The 23296-nt window shown below is 40.9% G+C and overlaps 1 protein-coding gene across 5 annotated transcripts in view; it reads left to right on the top strand.

The window, feature by feature from the left end:
- Positions 1-23296, top strand: part of HPSE2 (heparanase 2 (inactive)) — a 702461-nt gene that overhangs the window by 667242 nt on the left and 11923 nt on the right. For 3 of the 5 annotated variants that reach the window (XM_049855686.1, XM_049855684.1, XM_049855688.1), the window contains 2 exons: positions 4950-5095; positions 12755-12901. In XM_049855686.1, the coding sequence (XP_049711643.1) occupies positions 4950-5095; positions 12755-12901 (293 nt within the window). Of the gene's footprint in view, positions 1-4949; positions 5096-6324; positions 7213-12754; positions 12902-19081; positions 19292-23296 lie in introns of those variants that run through there. The other 2 variants (XM_049855685.1, XM_049855687.1) reach the window with 2 other exon arrangements.

Below are 23296 nucleotides of genomic sequence, written 5' to 3'. Positions count from 1 at the left end.
CCTCTCCAACTAATAAATGGACACTATTTGTCTTCAGCCTCTTCTCATGTCTGATACACTTAGAAAATGTCTGTCTGTATCTCTCTGTCCCTTCAAAATTACAACGCATTCTTTGCTTTGAATTTTTTTATTATTGACATAAAAAAACATTATATTTGCCTTCCTTCTTGGTGACTTTTATTGTCTGAAAACTTTTCATTATAGTCCATCTTTCATACAATTTCTATTTTTGTTAGATACGTAGGTGCATTCTTTATTTTTTCCTACCTGTCCTATGCATAAAGATTTTTTCCCTTTACATGTCATTTTTAAAGAAATATTCAATTGTTTTAGTTTTTTAATTTTTCCATTTGTTTAGTTTTATTTATGATTATTTGGATGGCACATATTCTTTGTAAAATAAAAGCAAAAGAAAGAGGGGGGAGAGAGGGAAGAAGGGAAGAAGGAATGGGAAAAAAAATTATAATTTGATTCTGTTGAGAGCTGATTTACATGATGGAGAGAGATAAACAAAGCAGGGCTTTGAACCAGTTTGTTCAGGTTCAAACACCTGCTGAGAATTTGCATTTCCAACAAATTCCCAGGAAGTTATACATAAGAATCAGCTGTGTGTCTTATTAAAATGTGGATTCTGATTCAGTGTATCTGTGGTGGAAATCAAATTCTCAGCAAGGAATTTGTTAGAAATGTAAATTCTCAGCAGAGATTTGAACCGCAATGAACCTACTTGAAGTCCTGAAACAAACAGAGAGAAAGAGAGGGAGGATGGAGTTTTTTTAAAAAGAGCAAGATAAATAGGGAACTGATAGAAGAACGTGGGCGAGAAGTCTGAAAATGGTACACAGAGCTAAGTAAAGGTGAAAATATCACAGTCATCCTGGTTTTCAGTCTACCATCAACTGACTTACAGACCAAATTCCTCCAAGATGGAACTATGATAAACTAACTAAAAACAAATCAGCATAAACCCAGCTCCCTTTGAGTAAACCAATACAAAGAGATGCCAGCTAGGGATGGATCAGTGATGTATCTTCATGAAGGAGGTACTAATAAACAAATACATAATTTTTCCTTTATTTTTTAACACATCATTTGATACATACGAAAGATGATCTATGATTACATTACTTTGAAAGCAAAATAAAACAGTCAGCACCTTTGAATCTACTACCAACCTCGAACCAAAATATTATCGATAACTTCCATCAACCTATGAGTTCTTGCTATCTCATTCCCTGACTCCTTCTGCCCCATCCTAAACAAAAAAGCCCAAACCCATTGCTGTTGATGGATTCCGACTCATAGTGACCCTAAAGGACAGACTAGAACCGCCCCACAGGGTTTCCGAGGAGCACCTGGTGGATTAGAACTGCCAACCTTTTGGTTAGCGGCCATAGCTCTCAATCGCTACACCACCAGTTTCTGCCCCAGCCGAGGTAACCATTATCCTAAATTTTATGTTTATCAACTTCATGCTTATATACCTATATACACAATTTTAATACAAATATATGTGTACTTCAATAATGTATATGAACTAATTGTGAACAAATATTTTAAAAAACAAAAAGTAAACATTTGCCTTTAGCACAGGAGAAACACATAGCTATTACCTAGACCACATGCTTTACATGGACATACTGTTCTTGAACTGGGAGAAGAAATGAAGGCTTTTGTCAGCCATGTACACTTTTGGAAATGGAAGCGAAGAGGTCCATGACAAATAGTTTTTATAGAATACCAAAAGGACAGGCAGGGAGAAAAGGAATGTAGAAGTACTTTGAAAGTGCTCCTTGCTAGTAGTAGAAAATCACTAAATCTGCCAACAGAGCAAGTTTGGGGCTTAAAGCTGGATTCTCCTTATTGTCATGCTTACTACTGTATGGTTAATAACCAACCAAAAACCAAAACCAGTGCCATTGAGTCGATTCCGACTCATAGCAACCCTATAACGACCCTATAGGACAGAGTAGAGCTGCCCCCATAGAGTTTCCAAGGAGTGCCTGGCGGATTCAAACTGCCAATCCTTTGGTTAGCAGCCGTAGCACTTAACCACTATGCCACGAGGGTTTCCTGTATGGTTAATAGAAAACTAGAAATAAAATGTCTTCTGACTTCTGATTTTCTGAACATTCAGAAAAATGTTCCCACGTTTTCTTCTCCTTTTAAGATTTGTTTTCATTATAAAAGATCTAGAATAATTTCTAAATAGAAAAAAAAAAATCACATGGTTGTGAACTTTCACCTTCAACTGGTGGCAGGGGTGGGGAGAAGAAGGGAAGAGAGGAAGGAAGGGAGGGAGGAAGGAAGAAAAAAAAAGGAAGGGAAGAAAGGAAAAAAGGAAGATTCCCATCATGGATTGAATTATGTGCCCCCCCAAAATGTGTGTATCAGTTTGTCTGGGCCATGATTCCTGGTATTTTATGATTTTCCTTTATGTTGTAAATCCTGCCTCTACGATGTTAATGAGGGAGGATGGGCGGCAGTTGTGTTAGTGAAGATTGCATTGTGTCATGAGGCAATCTCTTGAGATATAAAAGAGAGAAGTGAGCAGAGAGACAGAGAGACCTCATACCACCAAGAAAGCAGTGCTGGGAGCAGAGCACATCCTTCGGACCCGAATCCCTGCTCAGAGAAGCTCCTAGGCCGGTCAGGGGAAGGGAAGGTTGATGAGAAGGTCCACAGAGAGAGAGAGAAAGCCCTCCCCTGGAGCTGATGCCCTGGACTTGGGCTTCTAGCCTACTTTCCCGCGAGGAAATAAACTTCTCTTTGTTAAAGCCATCCACTTGTAGGATTTCTGTTATAGTAGCACTAGATGACTAAGACAATTCCCTCTCCGAGAAGGGTTGATTTTTAAATTCCTTTCATATTTATGTGGATAAAAAGACTCAATATCGTAAAAATGTAAATTCTCCTCATTTGATCTATAAATTTAATGCAATTCCAAAGTCCCAACAGATCTTGTTTAGAAACTTGATAATCTGATTCTGAAATATCTATGGCTGAGTAAAGGCCCAAGAATACCCAAGCTATTCTGGAAGAATAAGAGAGAAGAATATGCTGTACCAGATTTCAAGACATATTATAAAACAACGGTAATTAAAACAATGTGGTACTGGTGCAGGGACAGAAAAATGGGGCAGAACAGAGAACCCAGAAACAGATGCATTAATACATGGAAGTTTGGTAAGATGACACAGATGGCATTGCTGGTCACTAAAGAAAGGAGAGGCTATTTAATAAATGATGCTGGTACAATTGACTATCAGCATGGGAAAAAATGAAATTAGATATCTACCTCACACCACACCTTCAAATCAATACTAGGTGGATTAAAGACTTAACCATGAAAGAAAATAACTTTAAAAGTTTTAAAGAAAATATGGAATATCTTTATGACCTAGACATAGGGGAGAACTTCTTTCAAAAACACATGAAAAGAGCTAGAATTCTTATGCTCACTAAAAAAATTAAAAAAAAAAAAACTCAAATTAAGAAGTCTGAAAGTAACAGGTATTAGCAAGGACATGGGTCAAGGTGGAACTCATACAGACACTGCTGGAGAGAGGTGTAAGTTGGAATAATTGGAATCATTTTAGAAAACAGTTGGCATTATCCTGTAAAGATGAATATTTGTATACCCATAAAAAAATTATATCACACAAAAATTCCACTCTTAGGTATGTGCTTTGGAACAGTGCTCCTCAAACTTGAATGGCCTCAGAATCACCTGGAGAGCTATACAATGTCTGGGCCCCAGCCCTGGTGATTCTGGTTCAGTAGGTCTGGGGTGAAGTCTGTGAATTTACATTTCTAAGAAGTGCGCAGGTGATATGGCTGCTGGTCCTCAGTCACAGTTAGAGGAACACTCCTCTAGAGTTCTTCACCTGTGTATTATGAAACAGGAACAAGAATGTTCAAAGCTACATTGTTTATAATAGCAAAAAAAGAAGAGAAAACAGGATACAACCGAAATGTCCATCAGCAGAGGAATGGATAAATTAACTGTGGCATGTTCACACAATGAAGTATACGACACAGAAAATGAATGAACTATAAGTACATGTAATGGCCTGGATGAATATGGGAAATAATGTTAAGTGAAAAAGTAAGTCACAATACAAATGCAAATTTTATGTTTGTGTCAAATACAAATATAAAATGTGATAGCAAATACGAAAATACAAATTAAGGTGGTGGTAGGTAGGCTTTTGTAAATTTGGATAAATGTATGGTTTTCATATAGGATAATTATTGGTCAGTTATAAATGGACCCTGGAGTGGTTAAAAGCTTCATATTTTTTTTTAGTTTAGAATTATTCTTTTTATTTTAGAATTATTGAGGATGACCAAGAATTAGCACCATGGTTTGCAAACATTTTCCTTTTTTTTTTTTTTCTGGCTCTGACATTGAAGACTCTGGGATCCTGCCTGGAAAATCTTCATTTCCCTCCCATCATGCTAGTAGACTTTAGTGACAATATTTGGAAAATGACATTTTGGATGCTCATATTGGTGACAACCCCAAGGACTGGAAATCTTCCATTCTACAATTAAACAGAAATCATCAACCAGCATGGAAAGTAAAGCTGTAGAAAAATAAAGCTCAAATTTAAGGCCCAAACTGGTTGTTATTTCGTAAGTGAAAAAATTTTGTTCATTTGTTCATATGCTACTCTGGGCCTGCCCCACTTCATGCTTCCCCGTTCAGTCAGTGGAAATCGTCACTTTAGAGAGCGCTCACTTCATTATGAACCCACAGCTGAGGTGGCCATGCTTACTTACATGGTTAGGGTCTCGTTGGGGTGACCATGCTTACATGGTTAGGGTCTCGTTGGTTGTGAGTAAGTGGTGGTAAGGAGCGGTTTCTGGCTTGTATCTGTTGTGTTTATTCAGAACACCTGAAGGTGTGTTCTCTCCCTGACACTCTGTCTCTCTGTTCTCCTCAGGACTACTGGCTTTCTCTTCTTTACAAGCGCCTGATCGGCCCCAAAGTCTTGGCCGTGCACGTGGCTGGGCTCCAGCGGAAGCCACGGCCAGGCCGAGTGATCCGGGACAAACTAAGGATTTATGCTCACTGCACAAACCACCACAAGTAAGTCTTCATAGAGATGGGACAGAACGACCACTTCCCAGGAGCTTCGGGCTTCAAGCCCCTTGTAGAATCTATGTTGTTTGAGACCTCTTCAAGACTTAGCGCTCACTGGTGACTAATCTTCCTTAGTTGAAAAGTGCCTCTGGAATCACTATACCTGCTCTTTGCAGGGTTTAAAAAAATCTCTGATAAATAGCCCTTTCTCCAAGTAAACTCCCTTTTTCATATTTACAGGGTTTATTCATAAAAGCTTTGCTTACTTATTCATCCAACAAATTTTTCTTTAGCATTTCTCTTTGCCAGTTGATGTAATGCTCACGAGGCTTTTTTGTGTGCCCAAGCCTGAACCAAGGTGAGAGCTATAAAATCTACTCATATGATCCACCAGCAGAGCTTGAGGAAGCAAGTCAACATTTTCTGAGTCTAAGACCTAATACATGAGGGGGAGCTATGCCACAGAAGCCTAGCCCTAGACCTAGAGCCCCAGCATCTCAAGCTAACATCTCCAGAGCTAAATGAGGGCTCAAAGGTAGGCAGGCCAGCTTTAGAACCATTTTCAGAATTACAAAGATCTCTTCAGCTCTTTAAAGAGTTTAGATGCTGAACAAAATCTGAATTTCCTTTATTTGGGCTGCACTTATAACTCAGTGTGGTAATGTTTCTTTTTTATCTGAAGCACTGGTTGTCATTACACTTGTCTTTAAAACAAACAGGAAGATTAATTTCAGTAAGCAAATAAATCTTGGCAGATAAAGTATTTTAAAATATGAGGACCATAAGGTAGAAATTTAAAACTGGATCTAAAGCAAAATCCATTAGACCAAACATGGCTTTCTTACATCATTTCCTGTTGAGGGGGCAGAGTAGGCAGACCTAGAAAAGAGAACTCTTTCTCTTAATGCAGAGAAAACCTCAGAGAGAGGAAAGGGCCAGGAAGCATCTCCAGCCCAGCCTTTATTCCACCTCTGGCCTATCAGGGGCTAATCAAGGGGAATGGATGGCACAAAGAGCCCGGAGTGGTCAGGTTACAGCAGACGCTCCTTCTCCTTCCTTGATGAGAGAGGAGCCAAGCCAATTAATTTATCATGATAAGATTTTTCAAAGAATCACTCTGAACAGAGGGAGGCCAGGGGCCAGTTGTCTTGTCTGAAGATACAAGTGCCTATTGTAGATGAAGGGCCACTGGTTTGGGCAGAGGCCAAAAGGTTTTCAACATCTCTTTTGCTCAGCAGGAAGCTCAGTCCAATACCTGACAGAGAGTGACTGCTTTGTGGCCTTGGCCTGGAGTTATCTGATCACCACACAAGGAAACATTGTATTCCTTGTCTCTGCCCAGCCTCGAGGTAACCACCCAAAAAGTGGACCCCTGTCTCAAGAGAGAAAAATTACTCTTGGCACCTTCTGTCCGTGTTGGAAAACACATCAGTCTGTGGCCTTTATTCTACTAGTCTGAGAGCCCAGGGAAAAAATTCAGTAGCCATGGGCTTAACAGGACTTGGGTGGCCTCTCTGAGGACTCCTTACATAGTTTTATTCCAATTTTCACCCTAATGCTCTTTAACGTTCTCATGGAAAGTTGTCAGTAATATTCTGAGTATATCATGAACTCAGGGCCAGCGTCTCTTCATTTTTGTATTCTTAGTGTCTAATAATTTTGTAGTCTTAGTGTCTGAAGAAGTTCTCAGTAAATGTTTGATGAATGAATGAAGAAATAGGACATCCAGACGTTACTACTGGCTTATAGTTGTAGCTCTCTTCCCCTTTGATTTCACATCAGCCAGAAGGAGGCAGTATGGTGAAGTGGTTAAGAGTTCTGCCATTTGCCAGCTTGAGACCTCAGACAAAGTACTAAAATTATCTGGATTCAAGATTTCTCTCTCTACGCTACCAGCTCCCCCCTGCTTTCTGTGGGAAGTCACTCCAGGGCCTTTCTGGGAAAATGGTGTCACTGTGCTTCTGTCAGTGCCACTCTCTCTCAGTAAAAAAAAAGAGAGACTTTGTTAATCCATTGCACACGTGATCCTGATGATAATAATAGGGGAGAAGGTCTTTTTGTTCCTACTGGATTCAAAAAGAGAGTCTATAATGAGATGACAGAGGTGGCAGACCTCCTCCATGGCAGCAGGTGTTAGGTGCTGCCAGGTAGGTAGGTACCAGGGGAGAAGAATCTCTTCTTTCTCTAGGAAGCCACATGTCCTGTCTCTGCCCCCCACATCTTCCACAACCGTCATAAAGAAACACTATTGATTCATTTATTTGTGGCCAATGAGGCCAAGGTCAAAAACTTGTGCAGAGTGGGCATGGTGGCTTCACAGTATTCAACTCTCACCAATGCTCCTTGGTCAATACAGGGACTGAGTGAGAAATTATAAATTTACTAGTGAAACAGCCGAAAGAAAGTGTCTATTAAAAGAACAATAACTCCTATACTCCAGTGTATATTGAACACTTGCTATTTGGCAATCACTGTGCCAGATATTTACATTTATATTAACTTATTGAATTTGGAAGGCTCTATAGTGTTTTTTTGTTTTGTTTTTTTTATAGTGTTACCCTATATGCAAATAACATCATTAATGATGCAAAAAATCTACCCTTGGAAAGAACTTTAGAGATCATTTGGCCCAGAGTTCTATTTGATATAGGAAACCCTTCACAATCTTCCTGACAGATCATCATTCAATCTCTACTTGAGTATCTCACTGCCTCTCACAGCCGCCTCTTGCATTGTGGGTCATTTCTGAACCAGTAGAGAGTTGTCTCATGATTGATTTTGGAGAAAAATTATACGTTCATACCCACACTAGCAGGTGCTTTTCTGCTTCCTGTTCTAGAGTTAGCAAATTAGGAGAATGGCAGTTCTCACCCTAGATTTGCTTGTTCAGAGAACAAACAAGTTTTGGCTGGGAAATCTTTTTCTAGACCATTCTTCTGAGACAATATATGTTTCTGAGGAGGAGCCTAGACCCTTAGCCAAGTTCAGAACCAACTGGAACCTGGTAGATGTTGAAGCAAAATTGAGCCTTTTGGGGTTCAAGTTTGTTTGTTACTGGCAAAACATGACTTCCTGTTTTTCAGAAGAAATTTTTTTAAAGGCTTATAAAAATGGTTCCTGAAGCTTCTTGGACATCAAATGCTCTTACAAAACAATATTTTGATGAGTTAAGTGTAAATGAATCAGAAACATGTGGATTAAATTTCCTTTAAAATACACAGGGGCTTTGAAATTAAAGAGAAAAAAATGTTTGGCAAAACACGGCCTGACTCTTACCGAACCCAAAAACTTGGAATTAGACTTGGAGACAATGCACCAAGGCAATTTTCAAACTCATTGACTTTCAGTGGGAATGACCATGGGCCTGAACACAGCATCCTTCTTTCCCCTTCCCAGCCTTCCAGCTTCACCAGAGACATTTCTAGACTAGCAACCATTTTCTATCTGGAAATCAAGATGCACCTCCCCATATGATACCCCCTACTGCTTACATCCAGGATATTCCAATTCCAGGCTCCCTTCTCGGACTCCCTTCTTCTTCCTCCTCCCATGGCAACACAGAGAAGATGTCAGGCAAGGGAAGAACAGCCAGCAAAGATGAACTCCAGGTACACGGATTCTCTGCTAGTGAAAAAGTCTCACCACAAGTCAGATGTGGAGCAAGATAGCTATTCTACCCAGACAGCTTCTCCCCAGAAGGGTGCCTTCACTAAGATAAACCAAAGGCCAACTAGACTTGACAGAACGTCAGCATTTGCCTGCAGGCCAAGCCTTCACACCTCAAGTTCTTAGGGAACAAGTATTCCTCCAAGATTATTTTTCTGAATATATATTCTTCAGGAATCTGGATTCTCAACACAGTACTTTCAGATTGGTGCTGCACTTCCCAGCCGAGAAACCTCTGCTTAATGTCCTTGTCCACCAGCCAAGGCAGGGAGAGGTTTGGCTGGGCAGCCTTCAATGCCAGTTCTTACCTGGGGAGGCTCCCTGAGTTCTGTAAGAGCCTCTGGACACTGGTCCCTGGGCTGGCTTTTGGTTCTGAGTTATCTCCCTCAGGGGAACTATTTAAATGGGAATCAGACCATTGCTGAGCAGCTTGAAAAGACAGCTTTCCCTGAAGCAATGTTGTGATTTCAGGTCTCCCTGCCACCCACCACTTCCCCATATCCCACCTTTCTCCTCTGTAGTCTCCAAGGGCTCTTTCTACCCCAGCTCTGCAAAGAAGAAACTTGTAAATACAAGCATATGGCTCTCTCCTTCTCCATTGCTGGACTTTGAAAGGGTTGCTGATGGTAGTTAGCAAAAGGGTTTACTGGAGTCTGGCAAACCGGGAACCCACCTATCATGGATTGAATTATATCCCCCCTCCCCCCAAAAAATGTGTGTATTAGCTTGGCTGGACCATGATTCCCAGTATTCTGTTGTTGTCCTCCATTTTGCGATTGTAATTTTATGTTACAGAGGATTAGGGTGGGATTGTAACACCCTTACCAGGTCACATCCCTGATCCAATGTAAAAGGAGTTTCCCTGGGGTGTGGTATGCACCATCTTTTATCTTAAAAGGAAAGGGAAGCAAGCAGAGAGTTGGGGACCTCATACCACCAAGAAAGAAGCACAAGGAGCAGAGCACATCCTTTGGACCCAGGGTTCCTGCACAGAGAAGATTGACGAGGAAGGCCTTCCTCCATAGCCAACAGAGAAAGAAAGTCTTCCCCTGGAACTATGCCCTGAATTTGGAATTCTAGCCTACTAGACTGTGAGACTGTGAGAGAATAAATTTCTCTTTGTTAAAGTTATCCACTTGTGGTGTTTCTGTTACAGCAGCACTATATGACTAAGATACCCCCCACCCTTCCTTTTGCTCACACTATGAAGCCTAGAGTACCTGTCATTATGGGGTCTTCCTCAGTTTTGCACACAACTAAGCTAAGCTGAGAAACCCTAGTGGTGTAGTTGGTTAAGTGCTACGGTTGCTAACCAAAAGGTCGGCAGTTCAAATCCACCAGGTGCTCCTTGGAAACTCTGTGGAGCCGTTCTACTCTGTCCTATAGAGTTGCTATGAGTCGGGATCGACTTGATGGCAATTGGTTTGTTTGTTTTGTTTTTGGTAACCTAAGCTGAAAACTCACCAATGGAATATAGTCGGTGTTCTTCTTTAGTGATATAAACGCTGACACAGGCTACTGGCACCTTTCTTCAGAGCTCTGATGACACAAGCCTGCTCCAATAAATTGTCGTTATCTTCTGACCTAACTCATTTGGCTGGTAAAGCTAGTTCACATGCTGCAAGGGATTGAGGAGAGGGACCAGCGAATGAGGGACTAGATAGGAAAGCCATTTCATATCTTATTAGAACATAAATACAGGCATCCAAAAAGCCTTCAGCACAGTAATGTGCCCTCCAACAGAGGCAATAAAAATCATCTGATGCACAGCCAGCAGGATATACTTTGGGAGTTCTGTGCCCTGTACAGTCCGTATGACTTGGAATTGACTCCATGGCAGTGGGTTTGGGTTTCTCATTGCTCTAGGCAAATTGATTCCCAAATCTAACTTATCTACCAAAAAGCCAAAAAATATGTTTTAAAATACAGATTTCCAGGCCACATCCCAAATCTACTGAATCTAAATCTCCAGGGGTGAGTCTCGGAAACTGTATATACTAAAAAAAAAAAAAAAAAAGCCAAATTATTCTATGGACCTGCCCTTGGTCACTCAGCTTTTAATTAGCATCTTTGGAAGCAGAGATGGGTGACTGGAGGCTGAGGGGTGATGTTTCTGCGGAGGAATGGTGTTTCCCTCTGGGCAAGGTTGCCTTAGAGTTTCTCTGAACTCTTCCTTTAAAGGCAGAGCCAGTCATTTGGTCTGTTTCCTCTCATTAACCCATCCAGATGGGGCCCTAAGGGACACCTTAGAAATGAAGTTGTTTTTCCTAGGAGAGAGAAGGAAATCATTATTGTTTTGTTGATACACGCTGAAAGGCTCTTATATGTAGGCATGTAGTTCTCCCAGGCTTCTGAACATCCTGTGCTGGTTAAAAGGATTCCAAATACGGCAAATAGTTTCATAATCTCAGGGTGAGGGAAATATCAAAAGCAGAAATCAAAGAGAAGATCAATAGGTATGACTACATGAAAAATGTTTAATTTTTATACATGAGGATACAATGCAAACAAACTGAAATGGTCAGAGAAAACTGGGTAAAATTTTTCAATGTTCTTGCAAAGGATTGCTATGTTTAGTAAATAAATAGTTTTTACAAATCAATAGAAAAATGGGCAAAGGAATGAACAGGCAGTTCATGAAAGTAGAAATAAAAATGACAGGCAAATGAAAAAATGCTGAACTTCAGTATGAATTAAAAAATACAGATTAACACAACACTGAAATCCCAATTTCACCTCTCAAGTCGACAAAGGTATTTTAAAAGTTTACTATCTAGTGTTCTTAAGGGTATAAGGTGCTCTCATACACAGGTAATAGGGCAAATTGGTACAAGCTTTCTGGAGAGTTAATATCAATTTATCAAAAGGTATGATATAACAGGATTTGTGAGGTTGAGAAAGGATCCCAAAATCTCCATGTCTTCCTCAACCAATGTGCTTCTTGTTCACACTACTTGTAGCTCTGCATCATTTTTATTCCAGGACCCAGATTAATAGAGCAGCCTCTATCAATAGCTTCGTCAGTCTTCCGTCAGAAAGAAAAGAGGTATGGCAAAATGTGGGTTGGCTCTTAGAGCTTCTTTTTAGAGGCTTGAACATGTCCATCCATGTTTCATTGGCCAAAGCAAGTTATATGATCATCTTTGGGTTCAACAGAGCATGGATATAAAAATCTTCCCACGGGGATGGGCACCACTGGGAATGAACCAGAAAATTTGGTGAGGGATCATAATCTGCATTCCCTTTGACCTGATGATTCTGACTTCTAGGACTTTATCCACCAGAAATAATCATGATGTACAAAAAGTTTATGAGCAATGAAATCCTTCATCACCTAATTTATAAAGGTAAAACATTGAAAACAAGTCTCAGAAACTAGGGGATTAGTTAAATAAATTATGTTACACTTTTATGATTGAAGAACTCAGCATTTTTCTACAAGGAGAAGAATATATGGTAACCCGGGAACACGTATACAGGGTTCATTAAGTGAAAAAAGCTGTGTGAACAGTGTGACCCCAATTATGTAAAAACTGGGTAATATACAAGTATGTGTCCAAGTGCTCCATAAACATTTGTTGAATTCATAAATTTAAAAATACTGGAAGGATGTTTACCAAAACGTTATCAGTAGTTATCTCAAGATAATAGAATTATGGGGATTTGTCTTCTTTGTGTTTCCCTATATTTTTCCTTTTCTTTTCTTTCCCCCCAATCAGCATGTTTTACTTTCATACTCAGAAAAAAATAGTTTTGTTTTCTAAGGTCATTTCAATAAATTTAAACCAAAACAAAGAGTGTAGTGGGAAGCGGATATCTTCTTTGTTAGAAACCACGATAACAAAGTCTTTCTGTCTTTGAAGGTCCACAGTGGCCAAGAACCATAAAATAAGTGCCCTTTTCTGCGGTAATCCTGTTTTATGCAGTCAGTCTATGAAATATTTAGGAGGATCGAACTAACCACTTTGTTTCCATCTTTCCTCTCTCTCTGGCTCTCAGCCACAATTATGTTCGTGGATCCATTACACTTTTTATCATCAATCTGCACCGATCAAGAAAGAAAATCAAACTGGCCGGAACTCTCAGGGACAAGCTTGTGCACCAGTATCTGCTGCAGCCCTATGGACAGGAGGGCCTGAAGTCTAAGTAAGTCCCAACCCTGAAATAGCTTCAGGAGCAAGTGCATCAGGAGCTGAGGGCCAGGGAGCTGGAGTCATCCCTCTGCAGAAGACACTCAGGGACTGGGTGGGACAGAGTACGGCAAACAATGGTCTGGAATCAGGGAACTACTAACTCCCTTTGGGACCTTGGTCAAATCCCTCCCAATCTCTAGGCTTAGGTTCCTCAACTGTGAAGGTAAATGTTGGAAAACAGGGGCACTCTTGGTATTTGGGCAAGAGTGTTCTTCATTACACAGGAATATCTGGCACATTTCAAGCTATTTAGCAGCCTTGGTACCTGCCCACTAAATGCCAATAGTGCCCCCTAGCCATTGTGACAACCATAGACACTCCTAGTTGAGAACATTCCAACTGTAACATTCTGTAATGCTCTGACTCTCTGTGAGGCTTAGAGGAGGAAACACGACTAAGGGTCAACAGTTCAGAAATCAAGAATCAATTCTGCCTGTAACTACGTAACTTTGGGCACATCACTTTTCTGGATCTCAGTTTCCTCGTCTGAACATTAGAACTTACATTCTAGGGGCTCTGTGATCCCTTCAAACTCTATAAATAGGTGATTCTGTAACACTCCTGACATCCCTCAGTCTATTACAGACTACTGACAGCACTGACCCCTATCAACAGAAAGCAGCTCGAGGCCATAGTGAGACAGGCCTGGTCAAGGGCAAGGCCATCCCAGCTCCCCGAACAAGGCCTCCCAGGAAGGGTATGGGATGCTGTACAGATTGGAGGCGTTCCTAGTCCATTTTTAATGTTTACCAAGTTTAACAAAGCTGTAAACTTGGAGCAGGTGGCTTGCACTCCCACAGCTGCCCGCAAATATTTGAGCTATAACTGTTCACTGTTTCACTGCAACCTTGGTGGCTTCATTTGGCTTCCAACCGTATGTGCACTGGGAACAAAACACAATCTGGAAAGTCACTTACTGTGCCTCTTTAAAAAAAAAGCCCACCCTAAATCTGTATTTTCTGTCTTGCTTCAAATACTGGATCTTTTTTCTGGCTGTATGTATATTGCTCCTAGTTTTCTTTCTTTCCAGGCCTACCTGTATCGGCCGGAATCACTTGAGTATTTTACACCCTCACTCACCATGTCCCAGTGGTTTTGACTGGTATGCTGGATTCATCGCCCTCATTCTAGGCAAGAGACCTGGTTCTGGTCCCAGTTTTACCACTAACGAATTATACGACCTGGGCAAATCCTTAATTTCTCTTGGTCTCACCTACAGAATTCAAGGACCATTGTATGGTTGGTAAAGTTCCTTCCACCTTTAAAATGTTTATCCTAGATTTAGTTTTCTGAGGACCCTGAGTGGCTTTAAGTCTCCTAATCCTACTCCCGCTGCCAGTCAGCAATAATCTGCAAAGCCACTTTTGGCAGAGGGGCTGACTCCACAACAGTGATTGTGACAAGTTAGGGTTCTCCGGAAGAGCAAAGTTTAAGAGCTGAGCCACCCGACCTGCCCAGTGCCAGGAAGACTACATGCACCATGAGGAGAGAACTGGCCAAGTGCTTTAGTCAAACATGCCTCGGTGTCAACCCTACTCTGCCACTTGCTGGCTGTGTGTCCTCGAGCAAGTGATGTAATTCTGTGAGCCTTAATTTCCTCATCTGTAGAGCCTCTCTTGGGGAGAGGAAGAGATGAGGTAATCTATGTGAAGCTCTGACTTTAGTAAATGCCTGTTGCCTTCCTTTTCTGCAACTCAGAATCTAGCTGGTTGAGGGAGAAGAGAAAACAAATTCCTCTCCCTAATCACATTCTTCAGATGTGGAATCTCAGATTTTGGAAAAAAAAAAAAAATTATTTTTTTTTATGCTGATATTGGTTAAGGTTATGATAAAAAGGCATGAAAAGAATGACATAAAAGCAAAACCATGAAATATGAGGAGATGGTAGTCAAAGGGTGGCATCTTTTTATGAGATTGTGGCCCCACCAACCAAGGGTACAGGCCTTCAACCCTATTTATCCCATCCCTCCATCCCTTCCTCCAGGATTTCTTCCCTGCCTGATGTTTGAGCCCGGCCACACCTTGGCCCCTGTCCTGCCTATACCTGTCCTTAAGAGTGGCTGAAGTGACTCACTAGCTACAGATATGCTATGTATATATCACTTATGTTGTGCTATACCTCACCTTGTCATCATATTGCTGAGAAGTTATCTTATGGCTTTGTTAGGAGTGGGGAGGGACAGGGACAAAGAGGATTTTAATCCACAGGGGTTCTGAAGAGGATTTGGTAACACCCACTTAGATTAAATACGGTCATGAAATTGGAAGTACAACAGAGCTGGTATCAGAGGCCTGAATCTGAATCCAGGTCCTACCATTTATCAGTATGATCTAAACCTCAGCGTCCTTACCTGCCAAATGGGGGTATTATGAGAATCAAATTGGAACATACAGGTGAAATACAGCCTTCTACAAATGTAAATTTCATAGACACATGCATACACATATATATATAAATACAAATGTAGACACACACACATGATTTTACATATGTTGTATTAGAGAGAGTTTTGGATTGTATGCCTGTGGGCCCTTCGCTCACTTCTCTGAGTCTATTCCTGTCCTGTAAACTACTGCTGCTCTAACTCTTCTCCTGTTCTAGACTTTAGTGGCTCAGACCCTGTGCTACGCCATCTTGCACTCTGTCAAGAACATGCTCGGTGTAGCATCCAGCGCTCTGCTCAGTAACTACTAAAAAAAAGCAAGAGCCCTCAGTGGTTCTGGGATGGGATCTCACAGGAAGGGTGTGTTTTAGGTGCAGCAGACTGTGCAAAAAAGGATGAAGGGAAATGCTAGGAAGTGATCTCAGCCTTTGGTGTCTCTCTGCCTTTTACACGCCCCTGGGACCAGACTCTGTTCTGTGCTTGCTAATTCCTCGCTGCAGCCTGAAGCTGTATTAGCTCAGAAGAGGGATGGAAAGCTCCGGCAGCAGAGGAACCTACAGTTGTTCCTGTCTGGAGGAACCAGGAAGAAGATGTTGAGCCAGTCAGTACCCTTCCAAGCCACCGATTAGACATTTTGGCCTGGGGTCTCAGGAGTAGAGAGATGCTGGCAAAGTTTTGTGATTGGTTGAGAACATGGTAAAATTCTCATTCCCTTAAAATTGCCATCAAAGCTGGGAAGATTTAAAATCTCTGAAAGGGTATCTCAATACCTCAGAGAAACCAGGTGAACTCAGGGCTGAGGTATATCAGGTATCGTACAGCATCTAGATTCACAATGGAAGTTCCCGTTTCTGTTTTAACGAATGATCCAAACATGAGATCTACTATTCAAGACTCAACTCCTTATATAAGAGATTATTCTAGGAACCAGACAAAGGGGAGTGCCCTATTCCTTATAGGATAATAAATGAGAAACTTTTAGAAAACTGCAATGTGTGTAAGAGAAGGGCATTCTGGGTCTGGAATACATATTCTTTAACAAATGGCTGAAAGAAATTGAGGAGGTTTCATTTAGGGGAGAAAAGTAAGGAAGGTAATGAGGACTTTCTTCAGATAGTCAAAGGCTGCCATGTGAAAGAAAACACATTTGGCCTAGAATACGCCAATATGACAGAGAACCAGGGAGTAGAATTTAAAATAGATTTCACCTTAAAACCAGCTCATTTTCCAAAGGCTGCCTGCTTGGACCAAGGGCAAGACAGGCTTTCTCCGAAGGTAGCCTATTAATCAGAAGGCAAGTGGCCATCTCAGAGGTGCTACAGGATTCTTACTCAGTGGGAGGTTGAGGTAAAAGATCACTGTTTCCCATCAAAGTCTAAAGTCCTATTCTCTTCTATTCCCGTTTCTCTCTTGGAGCTTGTGGTCTCTATGGTCACCTTTTCACACAAAGGCCACACAAAGAGGCTGTGCTAGGAGTGGTAGTAACATCTGGATGGTTTTTCCTCAGAAAATCTCCAGCTGTTGGTCCCTGTTCTGTCATGTTTCCTGGTTTCTCCTCTTTCTGGGATGAAGATTGTCCCACTCATGTCCAAGACAATAGTTCCAATTCTGGGTAAGTCAAAGGAGAAGAGTACCTTTGGGGCAGCTCCATTATCTCCAAAGGAGGAAATCTGTTCAATGCCTCATGTGATCACAAATCAATAAACACTGTCCTCCATGGAAACAATTCTACCTGAGACATAAATATCTCCCATGTCCGTCAACAGAGAATCAACATGAAGTTGGGCCAAACAAGTCGACTTACATCAAAAAGCAAGAAGACTCACTTTTTCAGGGAAAAGTCAAATCAAGAACAGGTGCTTGGTCAAATCCCAGTGTTCTTCCCCATGTGTCTTGTTCAATTCCATTTGGAGGGAAAACAATCCAAAAATGAGAAAAGAAGGAAACATCTTTCATCACATTGGCTGTTCTATTCTGACTCACTGACCTGAGAAAATCAGCCAATGCTAAGAATCCTGGGGTAGAATGACAGTTCCAGGTGATCTGGTTCATTCTCCTGCCCTCAGACAGACTGTGGCTAAGCCATCTGGACCCAGGGATACCCTACATTTAAAGACCTCTGGGGAAGGAGTAGCCACAATTTCAATACTGTCTTAACTCTTAATTTTATAAGAACACTGGGGCCCACTGTACCTGTGGCTGAGACTTTATACATAATAAAGAGCTTTAATAGCCATCATCTCATTTAAGCCTTCTGAATAACACTATAAAACAAGTAGGAACAAGTTCCTGCCTCCCTCCCATTTGAGAATTAAAGAAACTGAGTCATGGAGCTTTAACTGACTTGTTCAAGAGTCACACAACTTATTCAAGAGCTAGAAAGTACCTAGCATTCAGTGCTCCTGACGACTAATCTAGCGCACTTCTTCAACACTACGCTACCCCAACTGTCCATTATTATAAAATTATAATTACACATTGCCAAATGTACAGTATGAATAGCTATATGATACTGTTTGGGCTCATTTCATCTTAGGCTTTTTATAGAAGGAATACATTAGAAGAGTATTAAGTTACCCAGCACGCTCTCTCCTTTAGGCTAACTCATCCTGGTTCCATTAACTTTTCTTTACAAGTCCTAATTGCAGCTTCTTCTTAGAAGTCCTTCTCTGAGTTATTGCTAAGACTCTCTGCCTCTCAGTCACAGAATTTAGCAAAAGCAAATTTTATTTTCAGCAAAATTGGGAAATAACCTTCTTCTATATTCTTCTCAAACATGGATTATTAAATACCAGAAATAACTGTAAATTGGTTTAATTTTAGGACTAGAAAATAAATCTGAATATATTATATCCTGACCCTATATACACAGGCACAGCTAGCTCCCCTACACCTAATGCAGCCCCCCTGCAGAAGTATGTTCCTAAGGGAAAGATTCTGACAGAGGAGGCTTCCCAAAGAAACTGGCAAATACATTTCTTCATCCATTCAGCAACTTTTATTGAGATCTTACTTTGTACCAGACATACTTGTTCCTCTTCAGCAATCTAACTTGCAGTGGCAATTCATATGGCTAAAACTTGAAGTGAATTGTGGCCTTATAACTCTAAGAACTAAGGAATTCCGTAATAGACAAATTATGAAAAAAATCTGAATGTAAAGTTCAATGTGAATGCTTCATACCAGAGTGTCCCTTGATCTTTACTCCCTAAAGTCAGGCCATGTCATCATCTGGCCTTCAAGAGCTATTTAACGTGGGCTGTTTGGAGGTAGAGTTGGGGTTCTGAGATCCCTGCCCTCAAAAACTTATTTCTACTATTAGAAACAAACAACAACAGGAACCACCCTGTGGGTGGTGCCATAAGAGAGGGGCAGGGTAGTTCTCCTTTTGCGCTAAGAGGTTCTATAATAAATGTTTAACTTTCATATCTGCTTTAGCAGCCATGACTTTAGCCAAAAGAATCTCAAGGCTCCTATCAACCAGGAATCTCAGTGCCCATTCTGTAAAGAAATGAACCCTTTTATTTATTTTTTTCTTTTTCCATATACTGGTCATTTTTTCCATCTCTCTGGAATATCACTTTTGTTTTGATTTCACCCTTATTAAATCCTGTATCAAAGAAAAACACTGGCATTTAACTGTATGCCTTTAGAGAGGTGTCATCCTATGTTAGCCAAACAGAATGGTTCTGAAAATACTCACATAACTCCCAGGTGCTAAAACTATAAATATCTTCATGTCCCTGTAGGAACAGCCTGCATTATGATACTTCATCTCCAGATTCAGAGCTTGGCAAGTGTAAAAAGTCCTGAGGTCTAAACTGATCATCACTGGACCCGCCACAGTCTTCCCTCTAATGATAACTGAAAGCACCACATCTAGTTTCTGGAATTCTATACCAAGATTTCTCATTGACATGTTCAAACACAAAATCTGAAGACCTGTTTTCTGGGGCCAAAGGGCCATTATTCCCTTTATTCCAGCAGATTGAAGACATTTAAGTGTTTAAGTTCTATACTGGTGGTATTAGTTGGTACCTGAATTTTTTTTAACTCTGGTCAACCAGATGTACTTCTGGCAGGTTTCCATTACCTTCACTTTTATGAGATTATTTAAATTAATTTCTTTTTAAAATAAACCACTCCATTGCAGTTAATAAAAGATGATTTCATAGAGGAAAAATTTCAAGGACCCTTATAGGTCAGGAAGTTTCTTCTACAGTGTCCCTGACAGAAAGCCTTCTGACTTCTTTCTGATGGGACTGCCGATTTCATGAGTTTACCTACTCTGGGACTGGACAGCTCTGAATATAGGAAAGATCCTCCTTATCTAAGACCAAAGGTTGTTTTCTTGCCATTCCTACCCTTGCTTCAGAAAAATTAAACGGAATAAATGTATACTTTCTTCTTCATAACAATTTTCAATGTCTCTCCCTTAAAGTTCTAGTCTCTAAGTTAAACGCTCACAGCTCCTTCACCCATTCCACAAACAGCCTGATCTCCAGAGTGTTCACCATCATGTTCACCTTGGAACCCACTGAGGTGTAGGACTTTATCTCATATGATTACTTGTTCAATTTTCTTATCTCAGACAAGCCTAGTTAAAGAGGTATGAGAAGGAGTGGGAAATGTGAACACTTTGTTACAACACAGGCCAATAACATTTTTTAATCTTTGCCAATCTCATTGTGAAAAATAGTATTTTTGCTTTAATTTGTAACTCTGAGCATCAGTGAGGTTGGAGATTTTTCCTATTATCCGTTTTTTATTAATTTTCTATGTCCTTTGCTCATTTTTATATTGCAGTATTAGTGTTTTCTTAATGATTTGTAAATTTTCTCCACTTTAAGGAAATTTCTCCTTTGCTATCTATCAAATGCTTTGAAAATATTTTCCGCAGTATTTTGTTTGCTATTTTTCCAAGGATTTCATTTTTCAGGTATTATCTTGACATGTAGAAATGTTCCCTTTTTATATACTCACATCTATTTATCTGTTGCCTTGCGATTTCTTCCACTCCACTTATATGTGTATGTATTTATAGTCCTGAAATCAGATAAACAAACATCTTAATTTTCTTCTACTTTCCTTTTTTATATTCATCTTTTTTATCCACTTTGAATTTGTTTTGAGACACAATGAGAGGTAAGAAACATCACTAGTTGTGATATTCAAGCTGAGAATGTGTGGGGGAACCTATTTAGCCCATGTAAGTCTTCAGGTGCTGTCAGGGGAAAAAATAAGATCTTTTTTTAAAAAAGCAAGGCTTAGTATGAATTCCCCCTTTTACCTGGAGGAAAAGGTCCTGATGTACATACAGCCACACCATCTTCAGCCCTTTGAAAGGCCACTCAGAGACCCTCAGGAGGACAGACAAGCTGCAGAGGCTTGGAGCACTCAAGTGGTAAGAAAGAGGCTGGGGTTGGGGAGGTTTATGGGCTAACTCAGAGTGAGCAGGAAAGTGGTCCCTAATCTAAATAGCAATGTTCAAGTCAGCATTCCAGTCAGGAAAGTCTGAAATAGCCACTGTAAAAAGTAGGAATATAAATATATATAAGCATATTAGATTTATGAAAGCACTTTTGCCTAAGGTTCTGAGGAAGTCTATAGAAGAGAATTAGGTAGAGAAATGACCCTTAATAAATCTTCAGTTAATGAAACTAGAGGAGTTTGGATTCTTTTAACCCTTGTGCTAATTTGGGGTGTTTTGTGGCTCATAAAGAGGAATAGCTATAACCAATGTATTTAGTGGTATTTGAGTAAATAGTTACATACAAACCTGAAAAAAGGGGAAGAGGCTACTGACTGATATATTCTTAATCCCCTTAGTTCTTCTTTCCTGAAGAAAGCTTGACCCACTTTTTGTAGGGACTAGTACCTGAGAGAAATCTAAATGACTTTGTGGATCTTGCCCTTCAAGAAAAGAAAAAAAAGTTTTTCTTTTCAGTGTTAAACACAGAATGTTCATTATCAGGCTAAGTGCATCGTCGTCATCTGATTTGGTTCTTAATTCAACCTATAAAGTGCTACATGCATTCTGCTCTGATACATACTGAGGAGCAGAGTCACCACCAACGTACCAGCTAGAGGGGAAAACAAAACAAGACAAAAAATAATAATAATGAAGCAGTTCTATTAAAATAGCAAAAATACTCACTTTAGTCTACTCAACAAACAACTTGCCCTTGAAAAGTTCACATCTTCCTTTTAAATTAAAAAAATGTGGCCTTCTGGAAAGATTAGTCCAAAGGACTAACGAAAACAACTACCACAACTACCACAGCCTCCAACAGACTGAGTCCAACACAACTAGATGGTGCCCAGCTACCACCACTGACTGCTCTGACAGGGATCACAGTAGAGGGCCCCAGACAGAGCTGAAGAAAAATGTAGAACAAAATTCTAACTCACAAAAAAAAAAAAAAAAAAAACAGACTTGCTGGCTTCACAGAGACTGAAGACACCCCAAGAGTATGGCCCCTGGACACCCTTTTAGCTCAGTAATGAAGCCACTCCTGAGAGTCACCCTTCAGCCAAAGATTAGACCGACCCATAAAACGAAAAGAAACTAAAGGGACACACCAGCCCAGGGGCAAGGGCAAGAAGGCAGGAAGGGACAGGAAAGCTGGTAACAGGGAACCCAAGGTCGAGAAGGGAGAGTGTTGACATGTCGTGGGGTTAGTAACCAATGTCACAAAGCAATATGTGTACTAATTGTTTAAAGAGAAGCTAGTTTGTCCTGTAACAAACTAAAGTACAATAAAAAAAAATTAATAACAATGTGGCCCTCTGACAGGGTTCTCAAAAAGAATAAGAAAAGCTCTCTTTATTCAAAATAAGTTCAGAATGTAATGGTTAAGAAAGATATTTGATTCCCCTTGGTCCCCAGCTGCAAACACCCCTTCTTCAACCCATGGTTCTCAATCTTGGCTGCACTTTGGAATCACCTGGGGCGTGTTAAAAATCCCAATGCCCAAGCCACACCCCAGACCAATTAAACCAGAATCTCTGGGCAGGGACCCAGGCACCAGTGTTTTTAAAGCTCCCCATGTAATTCAAATACGTGGCCACGGTTGCGCCTCACTGTCCCTCTGTAAAACACTGGAATGAGATCCCAGCTGAATTGCGTCCTTGATTTCCCCCAGATTATACGCTTCAGTCAGGCACCAAGCCATTTTGCCAAAGGTGTGAACGTGCCCTGAGCCCCTGGGAGTTCTCTGTGCCTGAGTAGGAGGAGGGCTGGCTCCCAACGTTTCTATGGTTTGTTTTGTTTTAACTCCCAGACTGGTAATGTACAGATCACAGTGCAGATTAGAGGAGTATAAAATGCTTTTATATTTTACACTGACTTGCCATCTTAAGCCAAGATGGTTAGGAATCCAGGTCTTCAGTTACTTTCTGAGAGCTTGTCATTTGCTCTCAGCTCCGGAAGGCGTTTTCTTCCAGCTCACTCAGAGCAGCTGGACTCCTCTCTGCATAGCTGTTCATCAAGGCTGTGCTCTGCCCTCCCCACCCCCGCCTGCCTGGAGACCCTCGTTGCAGGCAGGGGTTTCCATTCTGTCCCAGATGACCCAGACAAAAACTAGTATAGGAACACTTTAGGGTAAAGCTAACACTTGATTCTAAACAAAGGGGCAGGGGAGCAGAGTATGTGGGCAGTCCTAGTAGGGCAAGAAGAAATTGCCCTTCTCCACACCTCCAGAGACTATATGGTTTGGGCGATGGACACGTTATGCCCCAGGAAACTGGAAAGTCCTAATCCAACTTATCCCTATAGTCGGGCCAGAGCTCTGAATCAGTATTTCTTTGGGTGCCAAGCATCAGGAAGCCCATGGCAGGTTGGGGCTCATTCCAGCCAAGAAGCCTACAACGCCAAACTGTGGACCAACTGCCACACACCAGCAGCCCCTTTGCAGACTACTTCTTCCCTGCTTGTCTTTTCAGTTACGGCTCAGAATCACCAC

The sequence above is a fragment of the Elephas maximus genome, chromosome 16 (assembly GCF_024166365.1).
Source record: "Elephas maximus indicus isolate mEleMax1 chromosome 16, mEleMax1 primary haplotype, whole genome shotgun sequence".
NCBI classification, from domain to species: Eukaryota; Metazoa; Chordata; class Mammalia; order Proboscidea; family Elephantidae; genus Elephas; species Elephas maximus.
The sequence above is the reverse complement of the archived record's forward strand: the minus strand, read 5'-3'. Positions and strand labels throughout refer to the sequence as shown.